This window comes from Mustelus asterias, unplaced genomic scaffold (genome assembly GCF_964213995.1).
Source record: "Mustelus asterias unplaced genomic scaffold, sMusAst1.hap1.1 HAP1_SCAFFOLD_1760, whole genome shotgun sequence".
NCBI lineage: Eukaryota > Metazoa > Chordata > Chondrichthyes > Carcharhiniformes > Triakidae > Mustelus > Mustelus asterias.
In genome coordinates, this window is record NW_027591705.1 from 38836 (window position 1) to 65277 (window position 26442).

At 46.9% G+C, this 26442-nt stretch overlaps 1 protein-coding gene across 1 annotated transcript in view; it reads right to left on the bottom strand.

Moving 5' to 3' along the window:
* Positions 1 to 26442, bottom strand: part of LOC144488673 (glutathione hydrolase 1 proenzyme-like) — a 60276-nt gene that overhangs the window by 24475 nt on the left and 9359 nt on the right. Inside the window, exons 2-4 of the mRNA XM_078206760.1 lie at positions 21237 to 21429; positions 16504 to 16664; positions 9613 to 9762 (exon numbers count right to left, since the gene is read on the bottom strand). Of these exons, the coding sequence (XP_078062886.1) occupies positions 9613 to 9762; positions 16504 to 16664; positions 21237 to 21429 (504 nt within the window). The remainder of the gene's footprint in view (positions 1 to 9612; positions 9763 to 16503; positions 16665 to 21236; positions 21430 to 26442) is intronic.

Consider the following 26442-nt stretch of genomic DNA (forward strand, 5'->3'; position numbering starts at 1 on the left):
ACACCACACCGGTTCAGACACACGCCAGCACACCACACCACACCGGCTCAGATACACGCCAGCACACCACACCGGCTCAGATACACGCCAGCACACCACACCGGCTCAGATACACGCCAGCACACCACACCGGCTCAGATACACGCCAGCACACCACACCGGCTCAGACACACGCCAGCACACCACACCACACCGGCTCAGATACACGCCAGCACACCACACCGGCTCAGATACACGCCAGCACACCACACCGGCTCAGACACACGCCAGCACACCACACCGGCTCAGACACACGCCAGCACACCACACCGGCTCAGACACACGCCAGCACACCACACCGGCTCAGATACACGCCAGCACACCACACCGGCTCAGATACACGCCAGCACACCACACCGGCTCAGATACACGCCAGCACACCACACCGGCTCAGATACACGCCAGCACACCACACCGGCTCAGATACACGCCAGCACACCACACCGGCTCAGACACACGCCAGCACACCACACCACACCGGCTCAGATACACGCCAGCACACCACACCGGCTCAGACACACGCCAGCACACCACACCGGCTCAGATACACGCCAGCACACCACACCGGCTCAGACACACGCCAGCACACCACACCGGCTCAGACACACGCCAGCACACCACACCGGCTCAGATACACGCCAGCACACCACACCGGCTCAGACACACGCCAGCACACCACACCACACCGGCTCAGATACACGCCAGCACACCACACCGGCTCAGACACACGCCAGCACACCACACCGGCTCAGATACACGCCAGCACACCACACCGGCTCAGATACACGCCAGCACACCACACCGGCTCAGACACACGCCAGCACACCACACCGGCTCAGACACACGCCAGCGCGGCACAGTCTTTAGAAATAAACCACAAAACAGCAAATGCAGACACATTAATTTCACATTAATAACAGACAAGATAATGGAATTGATCGTCTAGATCAATCCAGTGGATTTCCTATTTCAAATAATCCGCTTGATGACAATCAACAGTTTCAAAATAGTGAGATTCAGATTTCCACAAAGATCAGCAGGTAAAATAAGAGGGAATCCAGAAATCTTATAAATATAAAAGTAAAAGGATAGAGGAATGGGGGGACCAATTAGGAACCCAGGTAACGTTCTTGTGGGGACTAAGAGCCTGACTAAGGTACTGAGTGAATACATTGGCCGGAATTCTCTGGCCCTTCACGCTGCTGCCACTACAAGTGAGGACGGAGAATTTAGCGCTCATCCAAAATCCTGCCAGCATGAATGGTCAGAAAATTTAGAATCATAGAATCCCTACAGTGCAGAAGGAGGCCATTCGGCCCATTGAGCTTGCAATGACCATAATTGCACCCAGGCTCTATCCTTATACATCCCCCTGACACTAAGGGGCAATTTATCACGGCCAATGCACCTAACCAGCACATCTTTGGACTGTGGGAGGAAACCGGAGCACCCGGAGGAAACCCACGCTGACATGGGGAGAACGTGCAAACTCCACACAGACAGTGACCCATGGTTGGAATTGAACCCAGGTCCTTGGTGCTGTGAAGTAGCATTGCTAATCACTGTGCCACCATGCTGCCCTTATTCCATCCATTGTATCTGTCTTCACAGCAGAAGAGAATGGTGTTGGTATAAAGATGAAAGAAGGTAGAGCAGTGATTTCGATAGGATAAAATAAAGTGAAAGCATCTGAAGAAGTTAGATTTAAACCTAAATAGGTTGGCACCACTCAAAGTCAGCCAGTCCTGTTGGGATAGATGTCAGGTTACTGAAGGAAAACCATGGTGGAGTTAGGAGAAATTCTGACTACAGTCTTTCCTTGGACACTGGAATAGTGTCAGAAGACTGAAGGAATGTTAACCTTACACCCCTGTTCAAAGAGAGGACAGTATAAATATGGCAACATATATGGTGATCAATTTAACATCAATCGTGAGAATCAGTTTAGTTGTAAGTATTCGCATTCCAACCATTATTCATGTAAATTGAGTCTGTGTCTTTATATGCTCTGTTTGTGAACAGAATTCCCACTCACCTGAAGAAGGGGCTTAGAGCTCCGAAAGCTTGTGTGGCTTTTGCTACCAAATAAACCTGTTGGACTTTAACCTGGTGTTGTTAAACTTCTTACTGTGTTTACCCCAGTCCAACGCCAGCATCTCCACAGAAGGGTCTCTAACCAGTAAACTCAGATTTTTTTTATTCATTTGTGGGACATGAGTGTCGCTGGCTGGCCAACATTTATTGTCCATCCCTAGTTAACCTTGGAGGGCAGTTGAGAGTCAACCACATTGCTGTGGCTCTGGAGTCCCATGTGGGTCAAACCAGGTAAGGACGGCAGATTTCCTTCCCTAAAGGACATTAGTGAACCAGATGGACTTTTCCGACAATCGACAATGGTTTCATGGTCATCAGTAGATTCTTAATTCCAGATTTATTTTATTGAATTCAACTTCCACCATCTGTCGTGGCGGGATTCGAACCCGAGTCCCCAGAACGTTAGCTGAGTTTCTGGATTAATAGTCTAGTTTATTTTATCCCATCGACTATCACTGCTCTCCCCACCTCCATCTTTATACCAGTTGGCCATCTGAAGGAACCAGACATGACATTGTGGGAGTGGGGTGGGGGGAGGCGGGGCACAGCGAAGAGGGCAGAAAATCAAACGGGAGACCCATGCACTGGTGGGATTTCCCCACTGGATTGTCCCAGCCCATCCCCCACCAATGATATAGTCGGGATGCCCATTTACATGAACTGATTGTGCCCCACATGAGACAGTTCATTCACGTTGGCATGAGGTCACACTGACACGAAAATCATGACAGGGCCCCCACAATGTGCACAGGAACCCAACGGAACCCGCTGGGGGTGCACAGGTGAGTACAGCCCCAAGGGGGCGGGGCGGGGGAAAGGGTCACGCCCAGCCAGTATCCTGGCATTGCCCCTGGCACTGCCTATTGGGCAACAATTCTACACGAGGGTCAAGGATGAGTTGGAGTGTGCTGCCTGGAAGAGTGCTGGAAGCAGATTGAATGATAGCACAGAAAAGAGAATTGGACAATTTTTTGAAGGGAAGCAAACACAGAGCTATGGGGAAAGAGCAGGCAAACGGAATTCATTCAACAGCTTCATCAAAGAGTCAGCACAGGCAGAATGTGCATGATAGCCTCATTCAGTGCATTCGATTCTAGCCCATTGACTGTGTTACCATATTCCTCCCCTACTCCCCATTATGCACTTCAGACTCTGGCTGCTGTGACAATGGAAACAATGGGCAGGATTTTACAGCCTCTCTTGGGCGAGACCGGAAATTCCCGCCCAAGGTCAATGGAGATTTCCGTTGTCGGGCCCTCACCCAGTCCGATTCCATGGCGGGCGAGGTGGTAGAGTTCTGGCCAACGTCATCAGAATTGCTATAGGGATAGGCCAGCAAATCCATTTCTTTCTGCTTCCTATTATTCAGCCAATTTTGTACTTATGTTGCTACTGTTCCTTTCACTCCATGAGTTAAAACTTTACTCAAGTTTATTGTATGGCACTGTATTTAATATCTTCTGAAAGACCATGTACACCACATCAACAGCATTACCCTCATCAACCCTCTCATTACCTCCTCAAAAAACTCCAGCAAGTTAAACACAATTTCCTCTTTAGAAATCCATACTGGCTCTTCCTAATCAACCCACATTTTCCAAGTGACTTTTAATAATATTCCAATAATTTGTAGATGTTTGCCCACCACTGATGTGAAACTGACTGCTCTGTAATTGCTGGGCTATCCTTATAGCTTTTTCTGAACAAGGGTGTAACATTTGCAATTCTCCAGTCCTCTGGCACCTCCCCTGAGTCTGGAGAAGGCTGGAAGATTATGACCAGCGTCCCTGCAATTTCCATTCTCACTTCCTTCAATATCCTTGGACGCATCTCATCCGGTCCCGGTGTCTTGTCAACTTCCAGTATGACAGTCTATTCAACGTTTCCTCCTTATCAATTCTGGACCCTTCTGGGGACGGAGTTCCCTCGTCTGTTACCATGTCCTGGGTAAAATCTACCTCCTTGCTAAAGACGGATGAAAAGTCCTCATTTGTTACCTCAGCCCTGCCTCGGCCTCCATGTGTAAATTCCCTTTTTGATCCCAAATCAGCCTTACTCTTCCTTTTACTATTTATATTCCTATAGCAGACTTTGGGATCTCCTTTATGTTGGCTGCCAGTTGTTTCTGATCATCTGTATTTTGCACCTGACACCTGTCACAAGTACACTTTTTCTTCCTTGTTTTAATTTCTCTCTCATTTTTCAAGCAGGGAGCTCTGGACTTGTTTCCCGACATTCCCCTTTTATAGGAATGTACCTTGACTGTGTCTATTTTGAAGGCAGCCCATTGTTCAGCGACAGTTTTTCCCACCGACCTCTCGCTCCAGTCTAACTGGCCCCATTCCATTCTCGCCCCATTGAAGTCGGCTCACCTTCAGTTAATTATTCTCACGTTGGATTGTCCATTTACATTTTCTTTCACCATCCCAGGACTGGGTATTAAATATTCCTGGGTGCAAAGTATTCAGAAAGGGGGACGGTGGTGATATTGGTTAATGAGAGCATTGCATTGCTGGAGAGAGAGGATGTCCCAGAGGGTTCAAGGACAGAATCTATTTGTCTAGAGCTAAGGAACAAAAAGGGTGCATTGATATTGCTCGATGTGGTCTACAGACCATCAACTGGTGAGAAGAATGTAGAGGAACAAACCTGTCAGGAAATTACAGAGAGATGCAAACATTATAGAGTCGTTATAATGGGGGACTTTAATTACCCGAAGGTAGACTGGGACAGTGGGAGTATAAAAGGCAGAGAGGAGCGAACATTCCTTGTGTTCAGAACAATTTTCTATTGCAACATGTGTCCAGTCCAAGAAAGGATTCACAGTTAGACTGGGTTCTTGGGAATGAAGTAGGCCAAGTGGATCAAGTACATAGGGGAGAAGGAAAGGAGAGGTCGCAGAATGCAGTGTTACAGTTACAGATAGGGTGAAGAGAAAGATCAACTTAATGCGAGCTAGGTCTATTCAAAAGTTCTATAGCAGCAGGGAAGAAGCTGTCCTTAAGTTGGTTGGTACGTATCCTCAGACTTTTGTATCTTTTTTCCGACAGAAGAAGATGGAAAAGAGAATGTTCTGGGTGCGTGGGGTCCTTAATTATGCTGGCTGCTTTTCCAAGGCAGCGGGAAGTGTAGACAGAGTCAATGGATGAGAAGCTGGTTTGTGTGATGGACTGGCCTTTGCTTACAATCCTTTGTAGTTTCTTGCGGATCTTGGTCAGTACATGGCACAGTGGTTAGCACTGCTGCCTCACAGCGGCAGGGACCCAGGTTCAATTCCGACCTTGGGTCTGTGTGGAGTTTGCACATTCGCCCTATGTCTGCGTGGGTTTCCTCCGGGTGCTCTGGTTTCCTCCCACAGTCCAAAGATGTGCGACTTAGGTTGATTGGCCATGGTAAATTGACCCTAGTGTCAGGGGGATTAGCAGAGCAAATAAATGGGGTTTGGGGAATAGGGGCTGGGTGGGATTGTAGTCAGTGCAGACTTGATGGGCCTAATGGTCTCCTTTTGCACTGTAGGGATTCTATGATGATGATGGTCAGAGCAGGAGCCATACCAAGCTGTGATACAACCAGAAAGAATGCTTTCTATGGTGCATCAATAAAAGTTGGTGAGAGTCGCAGTGGACATGCCGTATTTCCTTAGCGTCCTGAGAAAGTAGAGGCGTTGGTGGGCTTTCTTAACTATAGTGTCGGCGTGGAGGGACCAGGACAGGTTGCTGGTAATCTGGACGCCTAGAAACCTGAAGCTCTCGACCATTTCCACTTTATCTCCGTAGATGGCGGCACGGTAGCGCAGTGGTTAGCACTGCTGCTTCACTGCTCCAGGGTCCTGGGTTCGATTCCCGGCTTGGGTCACTGTCTGTGTGGAGTTTGCACATTCTCCTCGTGTCTGCGTGGGTTTCCTCCGGGTGCTCCGGTTTCCTCCCACAGTCGAAAGATGTGCGGGTTAGGTTGAATGGCCAGGTTAAAAATTGCCCCGTAGAATCCTAAAATGCGTAGGTTAGAGGGATTAGTGGGTAAATATGTGGGGGTGGGGCCTGGGTGGGATTGTGGTCGGTGCAGACTCGATGGGCCGAATGGCCTCTTTCTGCACTGTAGGGTTTCTATGATTCTATGATTCTATGTCAGGGCCATTTCCTCCACTATACTTCCTGGTGTCGATGGCAATCTCTTCGTTTTGTTGACATTGAGGGAGAGATTATTGTTGCCACACCAGTTCACCAGATTCTCTATCTCATTGTTTGAGATCCGACCCACTACGGTGGTGTCATCAGCAAACTTGAAAATCGAGTTGGAGGGGAATTTGGCCACACAATCGTAGGTGTATAAGGAGTATAGTAATGATTAACCTCTAACAACCACAACCAGCTCCATCTGCGCCAGGTATGACTCCAACCAGTGGAGAGATTTCCCCTGATTCCGATTGACTTCAGTTTTGCTGAGGCTCCTTGATACCAGATAATCATCAGGAAAACAAATATTGAAGTTAGCATACTAGATAATTCCGGGAAGTCCTCTGGACAGGATTGCTGCCCTCTGCAATATGGAAGTTTGAATGGATCCTAACTGAATAATCTGGCTGTACAAATACAGAAGGATTGATATGAATCATGGGCAAGATTTTCCGTGTCTCAGAGCTACCCTGGAGGATGCCCTGCGGGCCCACTTAGATGTTCCCACACAAGGACTGCATGGGAAATTCCCGAGACGTTTCAGCTTCTTGCATCTGAAACCCTCTGAAAGTCTGATTTAACGTTGGAGACTTCAGATAGTTCTGCCTCACTTAGCAGAATATTTACCCAGGAAACATTAGAATGATGAAAACCATTTCTAACTTGTCCTCCTGACTACTCCCCCCCACAAACATGCGACTACAATCCTAACCACACCCCCTCCCCCCACCGCCCCCCCGACTAACCCTCACCACTGACGACAGCTCCTGACCCCCAGAATAGCCCCAACCACCCGGCTACCCCACACCCATAAGCCTGGCCTGTGCACCCAACCATACTTCCCACTCCCGACTACACCCTCATCCCCCAAATACTCTTCTGAACCAGCTCACTCCCTGACTCCACCACCCAAAACCACCACCACCCTCGCCCGACCCATCCTGACACCTCACCCACTTACCGCACACAGCTTCTCTAGTAGCTAGGGGCTAAGATTTTTAACTTACCCATTAAGGGCAGCTAATGACATAAAAAGGGGACATGGCTTCATTTCCCCCGATGGTCCTGCACTGCACCGAAGGCCTCCAGGAGCAATTATGCTCCACATTTCTCGGCAGATCCAGGCTGGGGGTCTAGATGAGAAATGTGCAGCTCCAGACTAAGATAGGAAAATAGCAACAGAGAACACAGAAGATTCAGCCCATGTTTTCATTGTCTACAGGAATAGTGCCAGAAGACTGGAGGACAGCAAATGTTGTCCCCTTGTTCAAGAAGGGGAGTAGAGACAACCCTGGTAATTATAGACCAGTGAGCCTTACTTCTGTTGTGGGCAAAGTTTTGGAAAGGATTATAAGAGATAGGATTTATAATCACCTGGAAAGGAATAATTTGATTAGGGATAGTCAATACGGTTTTGTGAAGGGTAGGTCGTGCCTCACAAACCTTATTGAGTTCTTTGAGAAGGTGACCAGAGAGGTGGATGAGGGTAAAGCAGTTGATGTGGTGTATATGGATTTCAGTAAAGCGTTTGATAAGGTTCCCCACGGCAAGCTATTGCAGAAAATACGGAGGCATGGGATTGAGGGTGATTTTGCGGTTTGGATCAGAAATTGGCTAGCTGTAAGTACAGTAAGAAGTTTAACAACACCAGGTTAAAGTCCAACAGGTTTATTTGGTAGCAAAAGCCACACAAGCTTTCGGAGCTGCAAGCCCCTTCTTCACCTGAAGAAGGGGCTTGCAGCTCCGAAAGCTTGTGTGGCTTTTGCTACCAAATAAACCTGTTGGACTTTAACCTGGTGTTGTTAAACTTCTTACTGTGTTTACCCCAGTCCAACGTCGGCATCTCCACATCATAGCTGTAAGTAGACAGAGGGTGGTGGTTGATGGAAAATGTTCATCCTGGAGTTCAGTTACCAGTGGTGTACCGCAAGGATCTGTTTTGGGGCCACTGCTGTTTGTCATTTTTATAAATGTCCTGGATGAGGACGTAGAAGGATGGGTTAGTAAATTTGCGGATGACACTAAAGTCGGTGGAGTTGTGGACAGTGCGGAAGGATGTTGCAGGTTGCAGAGGGACCTAGATAAGCTGCAGAGCTGGGCTGAGAGGTGGCAAATGGAGTTTAATGCAGAAAAGTGTGAGGTGATTCACTTTGGAAGGAGTAACAAGAATACAGACTACTGGGCTAATGGTAAGATACTTGGTAGTGTGGATGAGCAGAGAGATCTCGGTGTCCATGTGCATAGATCCCTGAAAGTTGGCACCCAGGTTGATAGGGTTGTTAAGAAGGCGTACAGTGTGTTAGCTTTTATTGGTAGAGGCATTGAGTTTCGGAGTCATGGTGTCATGTTGCAGCTGTACAAAACTCTGGTGCGGCCGCACTTGGTCGCCGCATTATAGGAAGGATGTGGAAGCATTGGAAAGGGTGCAGAGGAGATTTACCAGGGTGTTGCCTGGTATGCTGGGAAGGTCTTATGAGGAAAGGCTGAGTGACTTGAGGCTGTTTTCGTTAGAGAGAAGAAGGTTAAGAAGTGACTTAATAGAGGCATACAACATGATCAGAGGATTAGATAGGGTGGACAGTGAGAGCCTTTTTCCTCGGATGGTGATGCTTAGCACGAGGGGGCATAGCTTTAAATTGAGGGGTGATAGATATAGGACAGATGTCAGAGGTAGGTTCTTTACTCAGAGAGTAGTAAGGGCGTGGAATGCCCTGCCTGCAACAGTCGTGGACTCGTCAACATTAAGAGTATTCAAATGGTTATTGGATAAACATATGGATGATATTGGAATAGTGTAGGTTCGATGGGTTTTAGATTGGTTCCACAGGTACGCGCAACATCGAGGGCCGAAGGGCCTGTACTGCGCTGTAATGTTCTATGTTCTATGTTTGTATTGGGAACAGTGGAGAAGTAACCGGCACCTCATTTCCTCCTCCCCACTGGCAGCACGGTTGCCCAGTGCTTAGCACTGCTGCCTCAAAGTGCCAGGGACCCGGGTTCAATTCCGGCTTCAGGTCACTGTCTGTGTGGAGTTTGCACATTCTCTCTGTGTCTGCGTGGGTTTCCTCCGGGTGCTCCAGTTTTTTCCCACACTCCAAAGTTTTGCGGGTTAGGTGGATTGGCCATGCTAAATTAACTCTAGTTAAGGGTGATTATCAGGGTAAATGTGTGGGGTTACAGGAATAGGGCCTGGGTGGGATTGTGCTCGTTGCAGCCTCGATGGGCTGAATGGCCTCCTTCTGCACTGTAGGGATTCTATGATTCACTGGTGTTCCTAACACAGAATGTCACCGCTGTGATGTCTCACCCTTCAGGATGTTCAGTATCAATCCAAGCACAGGCCCGCTGGATGGAGCGTTGGGCACAAACAGCGTGTAGTCTCCAATTGGCACATTTATCACATCTTCAGATAACTGGGCTCTGTAGTTTCTCAGGTCCTCAAGGGTTATAATCCCACCTGTCGAGGAAAATGGAATTAAATGTGATTAAGTCAAATAAATGTTTCAAACATACAGGGGAGTGAACTCTGTTACAACAGCTGCCAACCCTCCTCCCCAAAATACAGTTCCACAAGGACTACACACAATGTTGTTGATGCTCGAGGAGTTGCTCATTTTAAACCTGCGATAAATTTTTATTAAGCAAAGGATACGGGCCAAAGGCAGGTTTATGGAATTTGTTGCACTCCTGTTCCTATGTAATAGAATTGAAAGTGTTTCATATGCATGCCTGAGGAAGGCTGTAATAGCCTATTCAAAACAAAATTCTTAGGATGTAGACCTCACTAGAATTTATTGCCCAATGCTAGTTGCTCTTGACAAGTTGTTGGTAGATCTCCTTCAACTGTTGCCATCTGTTTGTGCTGAAGTTGATTACAATGCTCTGAGTGAAGAAGTTCAGGGGTTTGACTCAGCGACTGAGGAATATGCCCAAATTAATATGGTGCATGACCTGGAAGGGAAATTTGAGGTAATGGTGTAATTTGTACCTGCTGCTGTTGTCTTTCCAAGTGGTGGAAAATCTCCGCTGGCAGAGCCAACCGGTCTCTCAAAATATTTACTGAAAACGTCACAATTTGATTTTGACCTGAGAATTATGAAGGGACAATAGATCTCAATCCAAACAAACGGTACTCATCTAAATGAAAGGAAAGCTCAAGATGGGAAAAGGTCATTCAGACCAGTGATTTCATCGTTCTAATACCAGAAGTTGTTTGCTTTCAAGTCCCAATGTCTTTGGGGGTGATCTCACTGCCTCGTCAGGCTGGATGGCGAAAGAACATAAATCCCAAGAATGTAAATTCAGCCACTGTCTGAATTACTCTGGGGTGGATGATAACAAGAGATAATGGAATTTCACACCCTTTCATCCAGAGAGTGACATATCAAAGGCACAGAACTAACTGTCATCCCCTGTGGAGATAATGAAAACTGATTATCCTGTCAGCAGGAATTTGATTCTGGAAGTAATGTCCTGGACTTATTTGTGGATTTTTGCCCTCCAAGAATTTACAAGATGCTGTGATAAAGGCCAGCTGCAAAGCCTGGTCAGTGTAGAATTGTGCTGAGTGTATCAGAGTGTGTTTCACAGAAACAAAAAAGACAGCAGCGGTCAGCTTGTTTCTTCGGGGGGTAAAAGCAAGTGTCGCTCTCTTTCTGATTGCACAAGAAAGTCAAGTCAGCAAAGACACAGCTGAAAGGGCAGAAGTACAATTTCTCAGCTAAACTACAGCATTCGGGGAGCTCAAAACTGACTACTCAACCACTGAAGTCAGTACTACTGGATTCACGAGTCTCTAAAGCCACAATGTTTCACCATCTACTCCTCACGGACAAGTCAAAGATTGATTCATAAATCTTTTTGCACTTTCTTTTGGAGTTGCTTTTCCTTTTTAATCTGTGTAAAAGAATGAGCATGAGTTTAGTATATTCCTCACATTTAGTCCTAATAAACTCAATCTTTCTTTAATTCAAGAAAGCTTGGTTAAATTGGCTCCTTTTAAAACATAAACATATTAGGACTGGGGGGAAAAGCTTCCGCAAGACAAGGGATCCATTTTTTTAGCTAAGTTTGTTAAGACCAATCGAGGAGGCTTGAATAAAGAAAAGGAGTCAGCTCATCCCTCCCCACCTGGCAGCCTAACAATTTGGAGCTCTCCCATCTGGAATTTAACAAATTAATGGATCTCGTCCAGGATAACAAATTTGGGGGACCGCATCTTGGGACTGGTCATAACACCATTAAACCAGTGGCACACTGGTTAGCACTGCTGCCTCACAGCGCCAGGAACCCGGGTTCAGTTCCAGCCTCGGGTCACTGTCAGTGTGGAGACTGCACGTTCTCCCCGTGTCTGCGTGGGTTTCCTCCGGGTGCTCTGGTTTCCTCCCACAGTCCAAAGGTGTGCAGGTTAGGTGGATTAGCCATGCTAAATTGCCCATTAGTGTCAGGGGAATAACGGTAAATATTGGGGGTTACGGGGACAGTTTCTGGGTGGGATTGTGGTCAGTGCAGGCTTGATGGGCCAAATGGCCTCCTTCTGTACGTACAGATTCTATGACTCTATGATAAACGCCGGCTGGTTTCTGAACACTAAGTCCCATGAGATTCTTCACTCCCAGTGGCACAGTGGCACAGTGATTAACACTGCTGCGTCACAGCACCAGGAACCTCTGGGTTCAATTACAGTCTTGGGTCACAATCCGTGTGGAGTTTGCACATTCTCCCCGTGTCTGTGGGGATTTCCTCCGGGTGCTCCAGTTTCCTCCCACACCCACAAGGGTGAAGGGTGGCCTGGATAGGATGCCCTTTCAGAGAGTTGGTGCAGGCTCGATGGGCCAAATAACTCCCTCCTGCACTGTAAGGATTCTATGGTTCTATGGAGGATACCCCATCACTGGACTCATGCACTCCTTCCAGCAGCTCATAGACACATACCTCAGCATTCCAGATGGCTGGTAAAGTGTTCACACATCATAACTGAACAGAGCGTCAAACATTAAGATGTGAAGGCTTTGGAGAGAGTATCAAAAAGATTCAGGAGAATGGTTCCAGGGATGAGGAACTTCAGCTATGAAGACAGATTGGAGAAGTTGGGTCTGTTTTCCTTGGAGCAGAGAATGCTGAGGGAAGTTGTGATAAAGGTCTTCAGAGTCATGAGGAGTCGGGACAGAGTAGATGTTCCCACTTGTGAAAGGATTGAGAGTCAAAGGGCACAGATTTAAAGTGACTCACAGAAAAAGCCAAACAGATACGAGGAAGATTATTTTCACACTGTCAGTGGCTGGGCTCTGGAATGCATTACCTAGGATAGTCATGAGGGCTGGTTCAAATGAGGCATTCAAAAGATAATTAGACTGTTACCTGAAAAGGAAAACAGTGCAGGGTTACAGGGAGAAGGAAGGCAGGGGAATGGCACTAGGGGCATTGCCTCATTTGGAGAGCTAGTACTGTTACAACAGACTGAATGGCCTCCTTCTGTGCTACAACAATCTGTGAGAAGCAGGTGGTGGAGACTGGCAGCACTGGAGAATCTCCTTTGGAGAGTGCCAGACTCTTCAAACTCTGTGCGGTTAGACACAGTTGCTCAGCCTATGGGGATATTGACAAAGTGGACATTTCGAGAGCAGTCGTAGCAAATGTGTGAGGGCCCATTCAGCCTTTTCACAGTCACTGCACACAATTCGAGAAAGATTGGAGTCCATCTCTAACAGAAATGCCTTGTTGTATCAGGCCCTCACCCTGATGTCTACGGTCATGGAAAGAGTGGTCACATGGCTTGGTATCAGACATACCTTATCATGGCTTTCATCTCAATGCCACCCTAAAGAGGATTAATGAAACTCTAGCCTGGATCATTCAGGGCCTGAGCGAAATCTCTCCAGCTCACTGCTAACAGGAAGTGTTGATCGACCATGACAGGAAGGATGGAGAAGGTGGGCATGAAGTGGCCACTCTGCCCAAGCTGCTACCACCTCTAACCTTTTGCCTCTATCCCCCTATATCCCCCTATTCAAAACCGCTCTGATGCTTCCTGTCCCAGTGGCCAGGTCTATCCCTCACCATGTGAAGATGGATGGCAGGATCCTCAGTGGTTCCAACTTCTAGAGGACTTGAGGTGAGAGCATCTGAAGTGTCAGAGCAGAGATATAAATCACCTGCTTCTATCGATGGGGTAGCACCATGCAGGAGTTGTTGATAAAGGCAGAATAAGGATTTATCGTTACACAAGGGTAACCAGGTGGGTGTCTAACACTGGGCCCTATTTTACCATTTTGATTCTAAGTGCTGGGCGGACTTGAAAATGGGAGTGTTTCAGATCCGACTTTTAAACCCGTTCTCATACGCACTCTGCCTGAAAAAATATCAGCGATTCCGAATCGCGCTGCACAAGCCTATGGATGGAGCTTAGCGCGCCCGAAACTCAACAGCTCCGATCGGTGCCTCCAACTGCGCATGCGCAGAAAAAAAGATGATAGAATGCGGCTCCCCTGCCATATCCTTCCCGGGCCGAATAATGCCTTCCCCTGGCCCCCAAAGACATTGCCCCACCCCTCCAACATTACTGACTCCCTTATCCCCCCCGCCACCCAGTCTGATCGCAGGCCCCTCTCTCCCTTCCCCCCCACCGATCTCAGGCAGAGTGGCAGCAGACCCCCCTTCTCCCTCCCACTGATCTCAGGCAGGGAGCCATCAGACACTAGGCACCTACCTCCTCACTAACTGGAGTGCCTGAATCGGACTTTTAAGAGCATGTCTGATTCTGGATGGGTGAACACGGTGGTAAAGGGGGAAGTGCCGGTAAGGTTGGGTGTGCAGCCCCTTAAGTCAATTTAGATGCACGCAAATGCATTTAAATGGCAGTCACGCCCGTTTCGGGCACGATCCTGATTGGGGCCATTTTCAGGCCTTGGTAAAGGGGAAACCGACGCAGAGGTAGGCGCGGATCGCACTACTCGCCTCACGCCCAACTTTACGTCCGAAAACAGGCGCAACCTGATGGTAAAATCGGGCCCACTGTGTTCAATTGTGAATTTTCGTTTCATTTTTTCTGTCGAATGTATTTGTTTGCTCCATTTTCCCAGATTGCCCACTTTTCCCTCTACTTGGTAAATGACCTTCTGCCTTGTGAAGAACAGTAAAACAAATTAAAGTGAAACGATGTGTTCCAAATTGCCTTACAGCAAATGAAATCCTTTTGAAGTAGTCTTTGTTGCAATGTAAGGAACATAGCAGTCAGTTTGCAGATAGACATTTTTATATTCATCTGATAAATTTCCTAAATATGGCATCTCTTAAGAATGCAACGCTCTTTCTGTCCTGCATTGGATTTGCCAGCTAGAGTCTGAGCTAAGGCTTAAAAACTAACACCATCTGCATGTGAATGCCATTTGTCCAAGACTGACCACCATATGGTCCTTGTGAAGACTAAGTTCCATCTTCACACAGAAGACATCTTCCAACATGTAGCATGACAGAACCACTGGGTTAAATAGAATGGATTCAGTTCAGATCCAGCAGCTGAAAGCAGGGAAGCGTATCATACTGGAGTTTGGAGAATGTTAAACAGCAGAAGCTGTAGAAGACAGAGCCAGGTGATCCCACAACCATTGGACCCGATCTAAGTTCTGCAGTCCTGCTGCATCCAATAGTGAACGGCAGTGGACAATTCAACAACTAACCAGAGGAGGAGGCTCCTCAGACATCCTATCCTGAATAATGGAGGAGCCAACTGGGCCCCATCAGGGACACTCGGGCTCCAGACCTCTTACACTCCTGGTCCAAGCATGAACTAAAGAGCTGAACTCAAGAAGTGGCAAAATTGACTGAGAGAAACATCAGGATAGCCAAGTGTGACATCAAGTGGTTAAACTGAAACAATGAGAATCAAAGAGAAATCTCTCCACTGGTTGGATTAACGCCGAGCACAAAGGATGATGATTGTGATTGTTGGAGACCAATCATCGGAGGCCCAGGACATTTATGTAGGAGACCATCAGGTGAGTGTCCCAGACCCATCTTCAGCTGCTTCATCAATGACCTTCCATCTCGCAGAAAGTCAGATGATTGCAGTGTTCCGTCCCATTCACAACTTCTCAGATAACAAAGCAGTCTGTGTCCACATGCAGCAAGAGCCAAATAATATTCAGGGTTCGGTTGTTAAGTAGGAAATAGCATATGTGCCACTCAATCACCATCTCTCTTCAACATCCAAAGGCATAACCATCACTGACGCCCCTGAGGAATACTATTGATCAGAAACTAAACTGGATCGACAATATAAATAGTTACTAGAAAAGGTCAGAGGTTGGCGAGACTGCAGTAAGCAATCGACCTCCTGACCTACCAAGGCCTGCCCACCATCTGCAAGGCACAAGTATGAGTGCCTTAGAATACTTTCCACTTGGCTAGGTGAGTGGGGCTCACACATTGGCACAATGGTTAGCACTGCCCACCTCATAGTGCCAGGGACCTGGGTTCAATTCCCAGCTTGGGTCACTGTCTGTGTGGAGTCTGCACGTTCTCCCTGTGTCTGCATGGGTTTCCTCCCGGTGCTCCAGTTTCCTCCCACAGTCCGAAAGACGTGCTGGTTAGGTGCATTGACCATGCTAAATTCTCCCTCAGTGTATTCAAACAGGCAGTGGAGTGTGGCAACTGGGGGATTTTCACAGTAACTTCATTGTAGTGTTAATGTAAGCCTACTTGTGACACTAATAAATAAACTTAAACTCCACCACTGGCACATAGCGAAGCAGTGTGTACCATACAGATTTACTGCTGCTAGTTGCCAAGGTCCCTTTGACAGAATTTTCAAAATCCATATCCTCTCGAAGAACAAGGGTAATAGGTACATGTGAACACCACCACCTACACTTTCCCTTCCAAGTCATTCGCCATTTCAACTTCAAAATATATCGCTACATCTTCACTGCAGCTGGGTCAAATCCTGAAAACCTCTTTCTAATAGGTCTGTGCTGTACCTACACCACAAGGACTGATGTGGTTCAACAAGTCTTACTAAGGGTAGTGAGGTGATGAGCTGTAAATGCTGGCCTTGCCAGCTACACTTACACACTCCATACATCAATAAAGAAAAATAACATCTTATTGCCATCCAATAAGTGTTGATCAGAAGCTTCTACCTGCCTGGTTTCTAACTGATGCATTGGAGAGAAAGCACCAACACTCCACCTTTCCCTACCTGCATTCTTGATATTGGTCACTATCTGCTGGGAGAGAGATCCAGTGTAAAATGCGTCAGCTCCTTCATCCGCCAGAATCTGATAGGTTGCTGCTAATTTGGGCAATTTGATGATTTCATTTTCCTGGAGTATTTTACCATTGGAATTGCAAAATGCTTCACTGTTGAGAGAAAGACAAAGTGTTCAGTAGCTCCATTTTTAACAACACTTCCAGACATGTTCTACAGCATAGAGTGGTTAGCGGAGACCAGGTGTGATGGCCATGTCGGGGGGCTCGGAGGCCACTGAAACCCCTGGGTGGGAGGGGGCATGGCTGGGCAGTGCCCATTGGGCACACACACGCTCCAGCGAAATTCCTGTTGGTGAGGACCCTACGAGATCTTCGCTGGTGGCCACCTCCCCCGGCGAGTAGGTAAGGACAAGTGAGCCCAGGCGATAACATTGGGGACCCACTCATATTTTATGAATTTCTGAATATTGATATTCACTTAGCGTCCTTCCTGGGCATGACGCCAGCAAAATGGGGCCGGTAAGATCACGAGAGGTGAGAAACTGGGTGCAAACCCGATTTTTTGCCTCTCATTCGATCTTACCAGCTCACCATACTGATCGACTGGCGGGACCAGCTGGTAGGATAGAATCCTGACAAGAATCATAGAATCCGTAGAGTGCAGAAGGAGGCCATTGAGTCTGCACTAACAACAATCCCACCCAGGCCCTATGCCTGTAACCCCATGTATTCACCCTACTAATCCCCCTGACACGAAAAAGCAATTTAGTATGGCCAATCCATCTAACCTACACATCTTTGGAGTGTGGGATGGAACCGGAGCACTGGGAGAAAACCCATGCAGACATGGGAAGAACGTGCAAACTCCACACAGGCAGTAACCCGAGGCTGGAATTGAACCCGGGTCCCTGGTACTGTGAGGCAGCAGGGCTAACCACTGTGCACCATGCCACCGGAAGTGAAGAATCTCACGGGAGACACAGTTTTCAGAAACCGGCCAGTGGAAACATTCTCCCAATGGCAGCTTGGTCCTCCTACTGCCCGGAAACGAGAATGCTATTTGTATTCATTTGCATCTCATGAATGCTCATTAAAACAGCTGCTGGGCGGAATCTCCCCGTGCCATCTAATCTAACATCACACCAGCAGGAAATGTAGTCAGCCTCAAACCCGATTGAAAATGAGTGTTGGGCATAAGTCTGACCTCAGTTTGCTCTCAACTTTAAGGTGAGTGCAATATGCATATCCTCCCTGCCATAGCACTGTGCCACTCCTGTTGTGTTGAATGCCACACCGCTGGGACTGGTAGGTTGTTGCTCTCTTGTTCTGTGCCAATGTTATCTGTAAGGACATCACGGTGCTGCAGGATTCATCTTTCAGACACTGACCAGTACTGTGCACGTGCTTGGGGACTGCAGTGGTCTTCTGCTCCCATCCTAACAACATTGCCCGTAAAGACATCACTGCCCTGAGGGACTCATGAAGATTTGACTGGCTGGAACAGTGGCAGGCAATCTGTGGCACATGGAGTGCATATGGCCCATCACAGCTCTGTCCCCTCATACCTTGGCTTTGTTTAAGTTTAAGATTTTTGTTTGTGATTAAGGTATGCCAGTTTCAAACGTAACATGGAACCCAATGGCATTATGATCACTATTTCCCAGAAGATCTTTTGCGATGCCATTATTAATTAACATTTCCTAATTAGTCGAGGTTTAGTAAGAAGTCTCACAACACCAGGTTAAAGTCCAACAGGTTTATCTGGTAGCACGAGCTTTCGGAGCACTGCTCCTTCATCAGACACCCACCTGACTTTAATCTGGTGTTGTGAGACTACTTACTGTGCCTTCCCCAGTCCAACGCCGGCAACTCCACATCACCAATACTAGATCTAAAATAATTTCATCCCCAGCCAGTTCTACAATGTATTGCTCCAGGAAACTATCACAAAAACATTCTACAAACTCATCTTCTAGACCACCCTTGCCAATTCAGTTGTACCAGTCTCTTGGATGATCAAGGGGGAGTCCCCAGCAGAACTCCCAGCTTCGCTCCATGTTTGTATGTTTGTATCCGCCCTCTTCGATGTGGTGGCCATAACATCAGGAAACTAATTGTCATAGCCATGCAAAATAGCGTTGATGCATCCCAAGCCAGGGAACAAGGGTTTACTTACTCGTGACTTTCCAGTCACTGGAGTTAGTCCACTGCCTTCCACTAAATCCTACCCTTGATGTGTAGCATATAGTTTTGATTCCATATTATAAAATGTCCATAGAGGCAACAGAATAGGTGCAAAAAAAGATTGACAAGTATGATACTGGAAATGTGTTGTAGTTATATGGAAAGGATGAATAGGCTCTCTCTTTCCTCACTGAACAGTGGCCAAATGGAAGTCTTTGAAATCATAGAAGAAATCATAGAAACCCTACAGTACAGAAAGAGGCCATTTGGCCCATCGAGTCTGCACCGACCACAATCCCACCCAGGCCCTACCCCCATATCCCTACATATTTACCCACTAATCCCTCTAACCTACGCATCTCAGGACACTAAGGGCAATTTTTAGCATGGCCAATCAAGCTAACCCGCACATCTTTGGACTGTGGGAGGAAACCGGAGCACCCGGGGGAAACCCACGCAGACACGTGGAGAATGTGCAAACTCCACACAGACAGTGACCCAAGCCGGGAATCGAACCCAGGTCCCTGGAGCTGTGAAGCAGCAGTGCTAACCACTGTGCCACCGTGCCGCCCTTTTGATTTGATTTAATTTATTATTGTCACATGTATTGGGTTACTGTGAAAAGTATTGTCTCTTGCGCGCTATACAGACAAAGCATACCGTTCATAGAGAAGGAAAGGAGAGAGTGCAGAATGTAGTGTTACAGTCACAGTTAGGGTGTAGAGAAAGATCAACTTAATGACGGGACTGGGGGCATTCTGGCCAAGTTTGCCGATGATACAAAGATAGGTGGAGGGGCAGGTAGTATTGAGGAGGTGGGGAGGCTGCAGAAAGATTTAGACAGTTTAGGAGAGTGGTCCAAGAAGTGGCTGATGAAATTCAACGTGGGCAAGTGCGAGGTCTTGCACTTTGGAAAAAAGAATAGAGGCATGGACTATTTTCTAAACGGTGACAAAATTCATAATGCTAAAGTGCAAAGGGACTTGGGAGTCCTAGTCCAGGATTCTCTAAAGGTAAACTTGCAGGTTGAGTCCGTAATTAAGAAAGCAAATGTAATGTTGTCATTTATCTCAAGAGGATTGGAATACAAAAGCAGGGATGTACTTCTGAGGCTTTATAAAGCACTGGTTAGGCCCCATTTGGAGTACTGTGAGCAATTTTGGGCCCCACACCTCAGGAAGGACATACTGGCACTGGAGCGGGTCCAGCGGAGATTCACACGGATGATCCCAGGAATGGTAGGCCTGACATACGATGAACGTCTGAGGATCGTGGGATTATATTCATTGGAGTTTAGGAGGTTGAGGGGAGATCTGATAGAAACTTACAAGATAATGAACGGCTTAGATAGGATGGACGTAGGGAAGTTGTTTCCATTAGCAGGGGAGACTAGGACGCGGGGGCACAGCCTTAGAATAAAAGGGAGTCACTTTAGAACAGAGATGAGGAGAAATTTCTTCAGCCAGAGAGTGGTAGGTCTGTGGAATTCATTGCCACAGAGGGCTGTGGAGGCCGAGACGTTGAGCGTCTTCAAGACAGAAATTGATAAATTCTTGATTTCTCGAGGAATTAAGGGCTATGGGGAGAGAGCGGGTAAATGGAGTTGAAATCAACCATGATTGAATGGTGGAGTGGACTCGATGGGCCGAATGGCCTTACGTCCGCTCCTATGTCTTATGGTCTTATGGTCTAATGTAAGGTAAGTCCATTCAAAAGTCTGACGGCAGCAGGGAAGAAGCTGTTCTTGAGTCGGTTGGTACGTGACCTCAGACTTTTGTATCTTTTTCCCAACGGAAGAAGGTGGAAGAGAGAATGTCCAGGGTGCGTGGGGTCCTTGATTATGCTGGCTGCTTTGGTGAAGCAGCAGGAAGTGTAGACAGAGTCAATGAATGGGAGGTTGGATTGCGTGATGAATTGGGCTACATTCACGACCTTTTGTAGTTTCTTATGGTCTTGGACAGAGCAGGAGCCATACCAAGCTGTGATACAACCAGAAAGAATGCTTTCTATGGTGCATCTGTAAAAGTTGGAGAGAGTCGTAGTGGACATGCCAAATTTCCTTAGTCTTCTGAGAAAGTAGAGGCATTGGAAAATTCTGAAAGAGTTTGAGTAGACAGAGTGAGAGCATTTCCAATTATGGGGAAGAGCACAACTAAAGACCATCAATATAAGATACTCTGCAAGAAATTAAACAGTGAGTTCAGGCAAAATGTCCTTAGCTCAGGAGTGTTGAGAGTGTGGAACTTGTTATCACAGGGAGGTGATGAAACAAATCGATGTACTTATGGGAAGACTGGATAAGCAAATGAAGGAGAAAGGAGAAGAGGGTTGTTCTGATAGGTAGTGGAAGAAGAATGGCCAGTTTCTGTTCTGAAGTTTTGATGTAATTCTTTGTAAATTGCTATCATGAGTTATGAAATATTGCCCAAATATCCAGTGGACAATCTAACAAGAGGAAAGCCCAGTTTTACAAGCTGCGAGAGTCCCAATATGCAACGAGTGTTATTCTCAGCTGAAGACCACGTTTCTCTGTCTTACCATAAAGATTGGTCTTTCTCAATGTCTTCCTTACGTTCCTCTAAAGCAACTGCAAGAGCCCTTCTAATGGAGAATCCTTCTTTGGCAAGTTTGATGCTTGGCTCAAACAGGCTTTTCCATGGTAAGTGTCCATGCCGTTGATGTGCCAGTTGATATCCTCGGATTTCACCGGGGACTGCAATGGACAATCCTCCTGTGGACAGGTACAAAAATGATTAGCAAGCTGGTTTCGAAAATGAAAACTCTTCCATTTCAGCGCCCTGGTCTACAAGAATTACCTGGTCCCACTTACCTTACCAAGTAATGGTTAGACTGAAGGAAGAACCTGATTCTTATCAATAGTTAAGATGCTTGAAATGAATCAGGGCTTCCACCCTGGCATCAACTGTTGCTGCTTCTACCAAACACTGGGTGAGGTTCTCTGGCCTCCCTTCAGCGTGTTTCTCAATGACAGGAGGCGATGCACCTTTCGCTGGTGTTGGGATCCTCTGATCCCGCCGCTGTTAATGGGAATTCCCATTGAAGCCAACCCACGCCGTTGGAAACCCATGGCAGAGGGTGCGCCATCGGAGGGACCAAAGAATCCCACCAGGGTGAATGGCCAGAGAATTCCGGCTAATGTGTATTGAAATGATCTTCCTTCCAGCTTTCTCCTTTTCCCCTTTGTGATGAATATTTGTACATTTTTTTGAGCTATTGAGAGCATGGAATGTGATTAGTTGAGGATCAATACTTCAGGATGCAAAATTTGATGGATAATAAGGCGTATTGATGAGTTTACTATGGAGAACAAAGGGAGTTTTATTGAACCTTTTGATGTATGGGTGGACCCGACCAGGAGCAAGGAGCTCCTGGCAGCATCACTCAAGAGACCATTGGAACGCAGAAACCCCCTCACCATGTCAAGGTGGCGATCCATGGAGATTGCCGCTGGTAAGGCCACTCTTGGTAACAAGATCAAGGGGACATGCCCAACAGAGTGCAAATCAGAAGTCCTCAATGTTAGAACATGTGAAGGAAGACAGTGCACAGACACAGAAATCAAGTTACAGAATACTAATTAGAATTACTAATTAGATTCTAATTAGTATTCTGTAACTTGATTTTGTGTCTGTTTGCACTGTTTGAGAGCAGATATCCACTCCATCTGACGAAGGAGCAGCTCTCCGAAAGCTTATGGTATTTGCTACCAAATAAACCTGTTGGACTTTAACCTGGTGTTGTGAGCATTCTTACTGTGCTTACCCCAGTCCAACGCCGGCATCTCCACATCTGACCAGCCGCAGTGCCAGGAGATGCCTGCAGTGCCAGGGTGGGCACAGTCACCATGCTTTGACATGTTACAAAAACCTGAGCACTAATCAAGGTCAAGGTTGTGCGGACAATGATGACACCCCCAAGGTCCCCACATTAAATGAAGTCACACACAAGCTTCTCCAAGGGTATATCTGGCAGGTTCTGTGGCAATGGAAGATTGGCAACAGAGACAGGGCCCTGAACCTGGGAGTCCCATTAGTAAGTGATCTTCACATGGGCAACAGGTGCGTGGATGTTGTTGGATGCCTGTGTTGGGACAGAGGTGTTTTTGGGCAGCAACATCTGTGACTGAACAGATCTCTTCTCTGCTCACCCCAAATAGTGCTAGAAAAACTCCTAAAGCAGGCTGTGCCAGCTGGGCACGACAGCCCGCAGGATCACTGACTGGAATTTTACCCCTAGCCTGCCCGAGGCTCATAAGATCCCGCCTGAGGCAATCGGAGACTGCCCCAGAATCGAGGCGGGCGTGCCGGTAAAATTCCAGCAACTATCTTTGTCATCAATAAAACAGTAAATTTTGCAACCTGGAATTATTGGGACATTCGTGGATAGTCTCGAAAGTGAGTATCTGGAAAGAATTACTGCAATCACATCATGTGAGCTGTTGAGATTCCAAACTGACTTTTATTGAGATTTGCCTTCCTACGAGGGGCAGCAGGAGAAACAAAGAAGGGGGAAACACCCAATGGAAGGGAAATGCTGACAGCAACTGTTGTGTCCATGGAGTTGGCTTTGCCGTCTCCAATAGGGTCTTGGATGCACTGCCAGTTGTATAAATGAAGGACTCATGACACCTCACCCACATGGTCAATATGCTGCTGCCAATAGCATTTATGCCCAATCTTTGGCTCCGGTGAAGATGAAAGGAAAAGTTCCAATCTGACCTGAATTCCTCACTGCATTCCAAAAAAAAAGAAAATAAATCATCCTTTGTGGGGGATTTGAATGTCAGGATTGTCGTGATTCTGAATTCCATTGTGGAAACTTTGGAAAGAACAGACTGAGAACGCCAATGCAGTTGGCATCCCTGCTGATAAAGTATGTTCAGTATGGCCTGATGGAAATTCTTATCGAGTTGTCGTAAGCATCTTCCTATTGGAATGTATATACTGGTGTCTTTAGCGGGTAAGAGCATGCGTGAGTGATGTCATCAGGCTTTCGTGGTTTTAGTCTTACCACGAGGGCTCTGTGTAATGAGCTGCCTCCAGTTCTGAATCCGTGCTGTACTGTATTTTCATATTTTTATAAGCAGATTGAATGTCACAATGCATTCGACTACCTTTTTGCGACCAAGTTACCACAGTAACAAATGTGCTCTTCGGCCAGAGGGACACATACAAGATCCCAAGGAGACATCCTAGATCAAAGCATTGCTACTTGCTGGGTTTTTCACTGCTAAGATCAAAGATCGAAACAATGTTCGTATCACTCAATCCACACAGGGAACTAACGTCTGCTGCAAAGATCATCAACTTATTCACAATCCGGGGTAAACATCCACCTTGCACCAACGCATCATAAGGCCCAAAAGCAGGAAGATTATCAATGCCCCAACCCTAAAACAGACACAGTGAAACACAGGAAGCCCAATGCAACCCGTAACCAATCTGGAATATCTTCACACATCCAATTCAACTCCAGAACAGTTGGATCAAAGGAAGTCCATTGTACAAGAGCTTTGCATTCACACCATTGTGTTCGAGTATTGTCGTCACCTGGACTGGTTCGACAAAACTGATGCTTCCAGGAGAAGAAAAAGAAGAAGCCTTTGTTTCCTGAGAGAAGAACCCAAGGTTGTAACTCAGGAAGGCAGTGTGCCAACATCTCAAGGCTAGCTCCCACAGAGGAACGCAGAAGGAAAAGGACACGTGGTGGGGAGAGAAAGAGATCCAACATGACATAGGGGCCATCTATATACCAGGGTCAAATGGACAAATTCCTCTTCATCCTCTTGGCTCCTGCTCTGCCCAAGACCACAAGAAACTACAAAGTGTCGTGAATGAAACTCAGTCCATCACGCAAACCAGCCTCCCATCCATTGGCTCTGTCTACACTTACCACTGCATCGGAAAAGCAGCCGGCATAATTAAGGACCCCACACACCCTAGACATTTTCTCTTCCATCAGGAAAACGATACAAAAGTCTGAGGACGCGTACCAACCGACTCAAGAACAGCTTCTTCCCTGCTGCCATCAGACTTTTGAATGGACTTACCTTGCATTAAGTTGATCTTTCTCTACACCCTAGCTATGACTGTAACACTACATTCTGCACTCTCTCCTTTCCTTCTCTATGAACAGTATGCTTTGTCCGTTTAGCGCACAAGAAACAATACTTTTCACTGTATACTAATACATCTGACAATAATAAATCAAATCAAATCCGCAGGTGGTTTTTTTCTTAAAGATGACAGTGTCACCCGTCATTGCAGAAAAGAACACTTTAAACAACTCCTCAAATGTAATCTGAGTGGCAACTGACACTGTCTCGGCTGTAGCCCAGAGACAGGGACCTTTCTCCTCCATCCTGACCCTTCCTTTAATAAACATATATTTTTGTCTCAATGCAAAAACATTCCTTTCCCCTCCTCTGCCCCCTGCCCCCAACATCTGGTCACCTATCTCTTGTTCTGAAGTTTGCTACACTTTTATTGCAATCTCTTTCAGCAACTCTGGAGTATCGAACAGATTTTCCCTCTCTCAGTTCTGGTGAGCAGTCAAACAGACTCGAAACGTTAGGTCTGTTTTTCTCTCTCCCCACAGATGCTGCTAGACGTGCTGAGAACATAGAACATAGAACATAGAACAGTACAGCACAGTACAGGCCCTTCAGTCCTCGATGTTGTGCCGAGCTTTGTCCGAAACCAAGATCAAGCTATCCCACTCCCTATCATTCTAGTGTGCTCCATGTGCCTATCCAATAACCGCTTGAAAGTTCCTAAAGTGTCCGACTCCACTATCACAGCAGGCAGTCCATTCCACACCCCAACCACTCTGAGTAAAGAACCTACCTCGGACATCCCTCCTATATCTCCCACCATGAACCTTATAGTTATGCCCCCTAGTAACAGCTACATCCACCCGAGGAAATAGTCTCTGAACGTCCACTCTATCTATCCCTCTCATCATCTTAGAAACCTCTCTTAAGTCGCCCCTCAACCTCCTCCGCTCTAAAGAGAAAAGCCCTAGCTCCCTCAACCTTTCCTCATAAGACCTACCCTCCAAACCAGGCAGCATCCTGGTAAATCTCCTTTGCACTCTCTCCAATGCTTCCATATCCTTCTTATAGTGAGGTGACCAGAACTACACACAATATTCCAAATGTAGTCTCACCAAGGTCCTGTATAGTTGCAGCATAACCCCACGGCTCTTAAACTCAAACCCCTTGTTAATAAACGCTAACACACTATAGGCCTTCTTCATGGCTCTATCCACTTGAGTGGCAACCTTCAGAGATCTGTGGATATGAACCCCAAGATCTCTCTGTTCTTCCACATTCCTCAGAACCCTACCTTTGACCCTGTAATCCGCATTCAAATTTGTCCTACCAAAATGAATCACCTCGCACTTATCAGGGTTAAACTCCATCTGCCATTTTTCGGCCCAGCTCTGCATCCTATCAATGTCTCTTTGCAGCATACAACAGCCCTCCACCTCATCCACTACTCCACCAATCTTAGTGTCATCAGCAAATTTACTGATCCACCCTTCAGCCCCCTCCTCCAAGTCATTGATAAAAATCACAAATAGTAGAGGAGCCAGCACTGACCCCTGTGGTACACTGCTGGTAACTGGTCTCCAGTCTGAAAATTTTCCATCCACCACCTGTGTCTTCTATGAGATAGCCAGTTACTTATCCAATCGGCCAAATTTCCCTCTATCCCACACC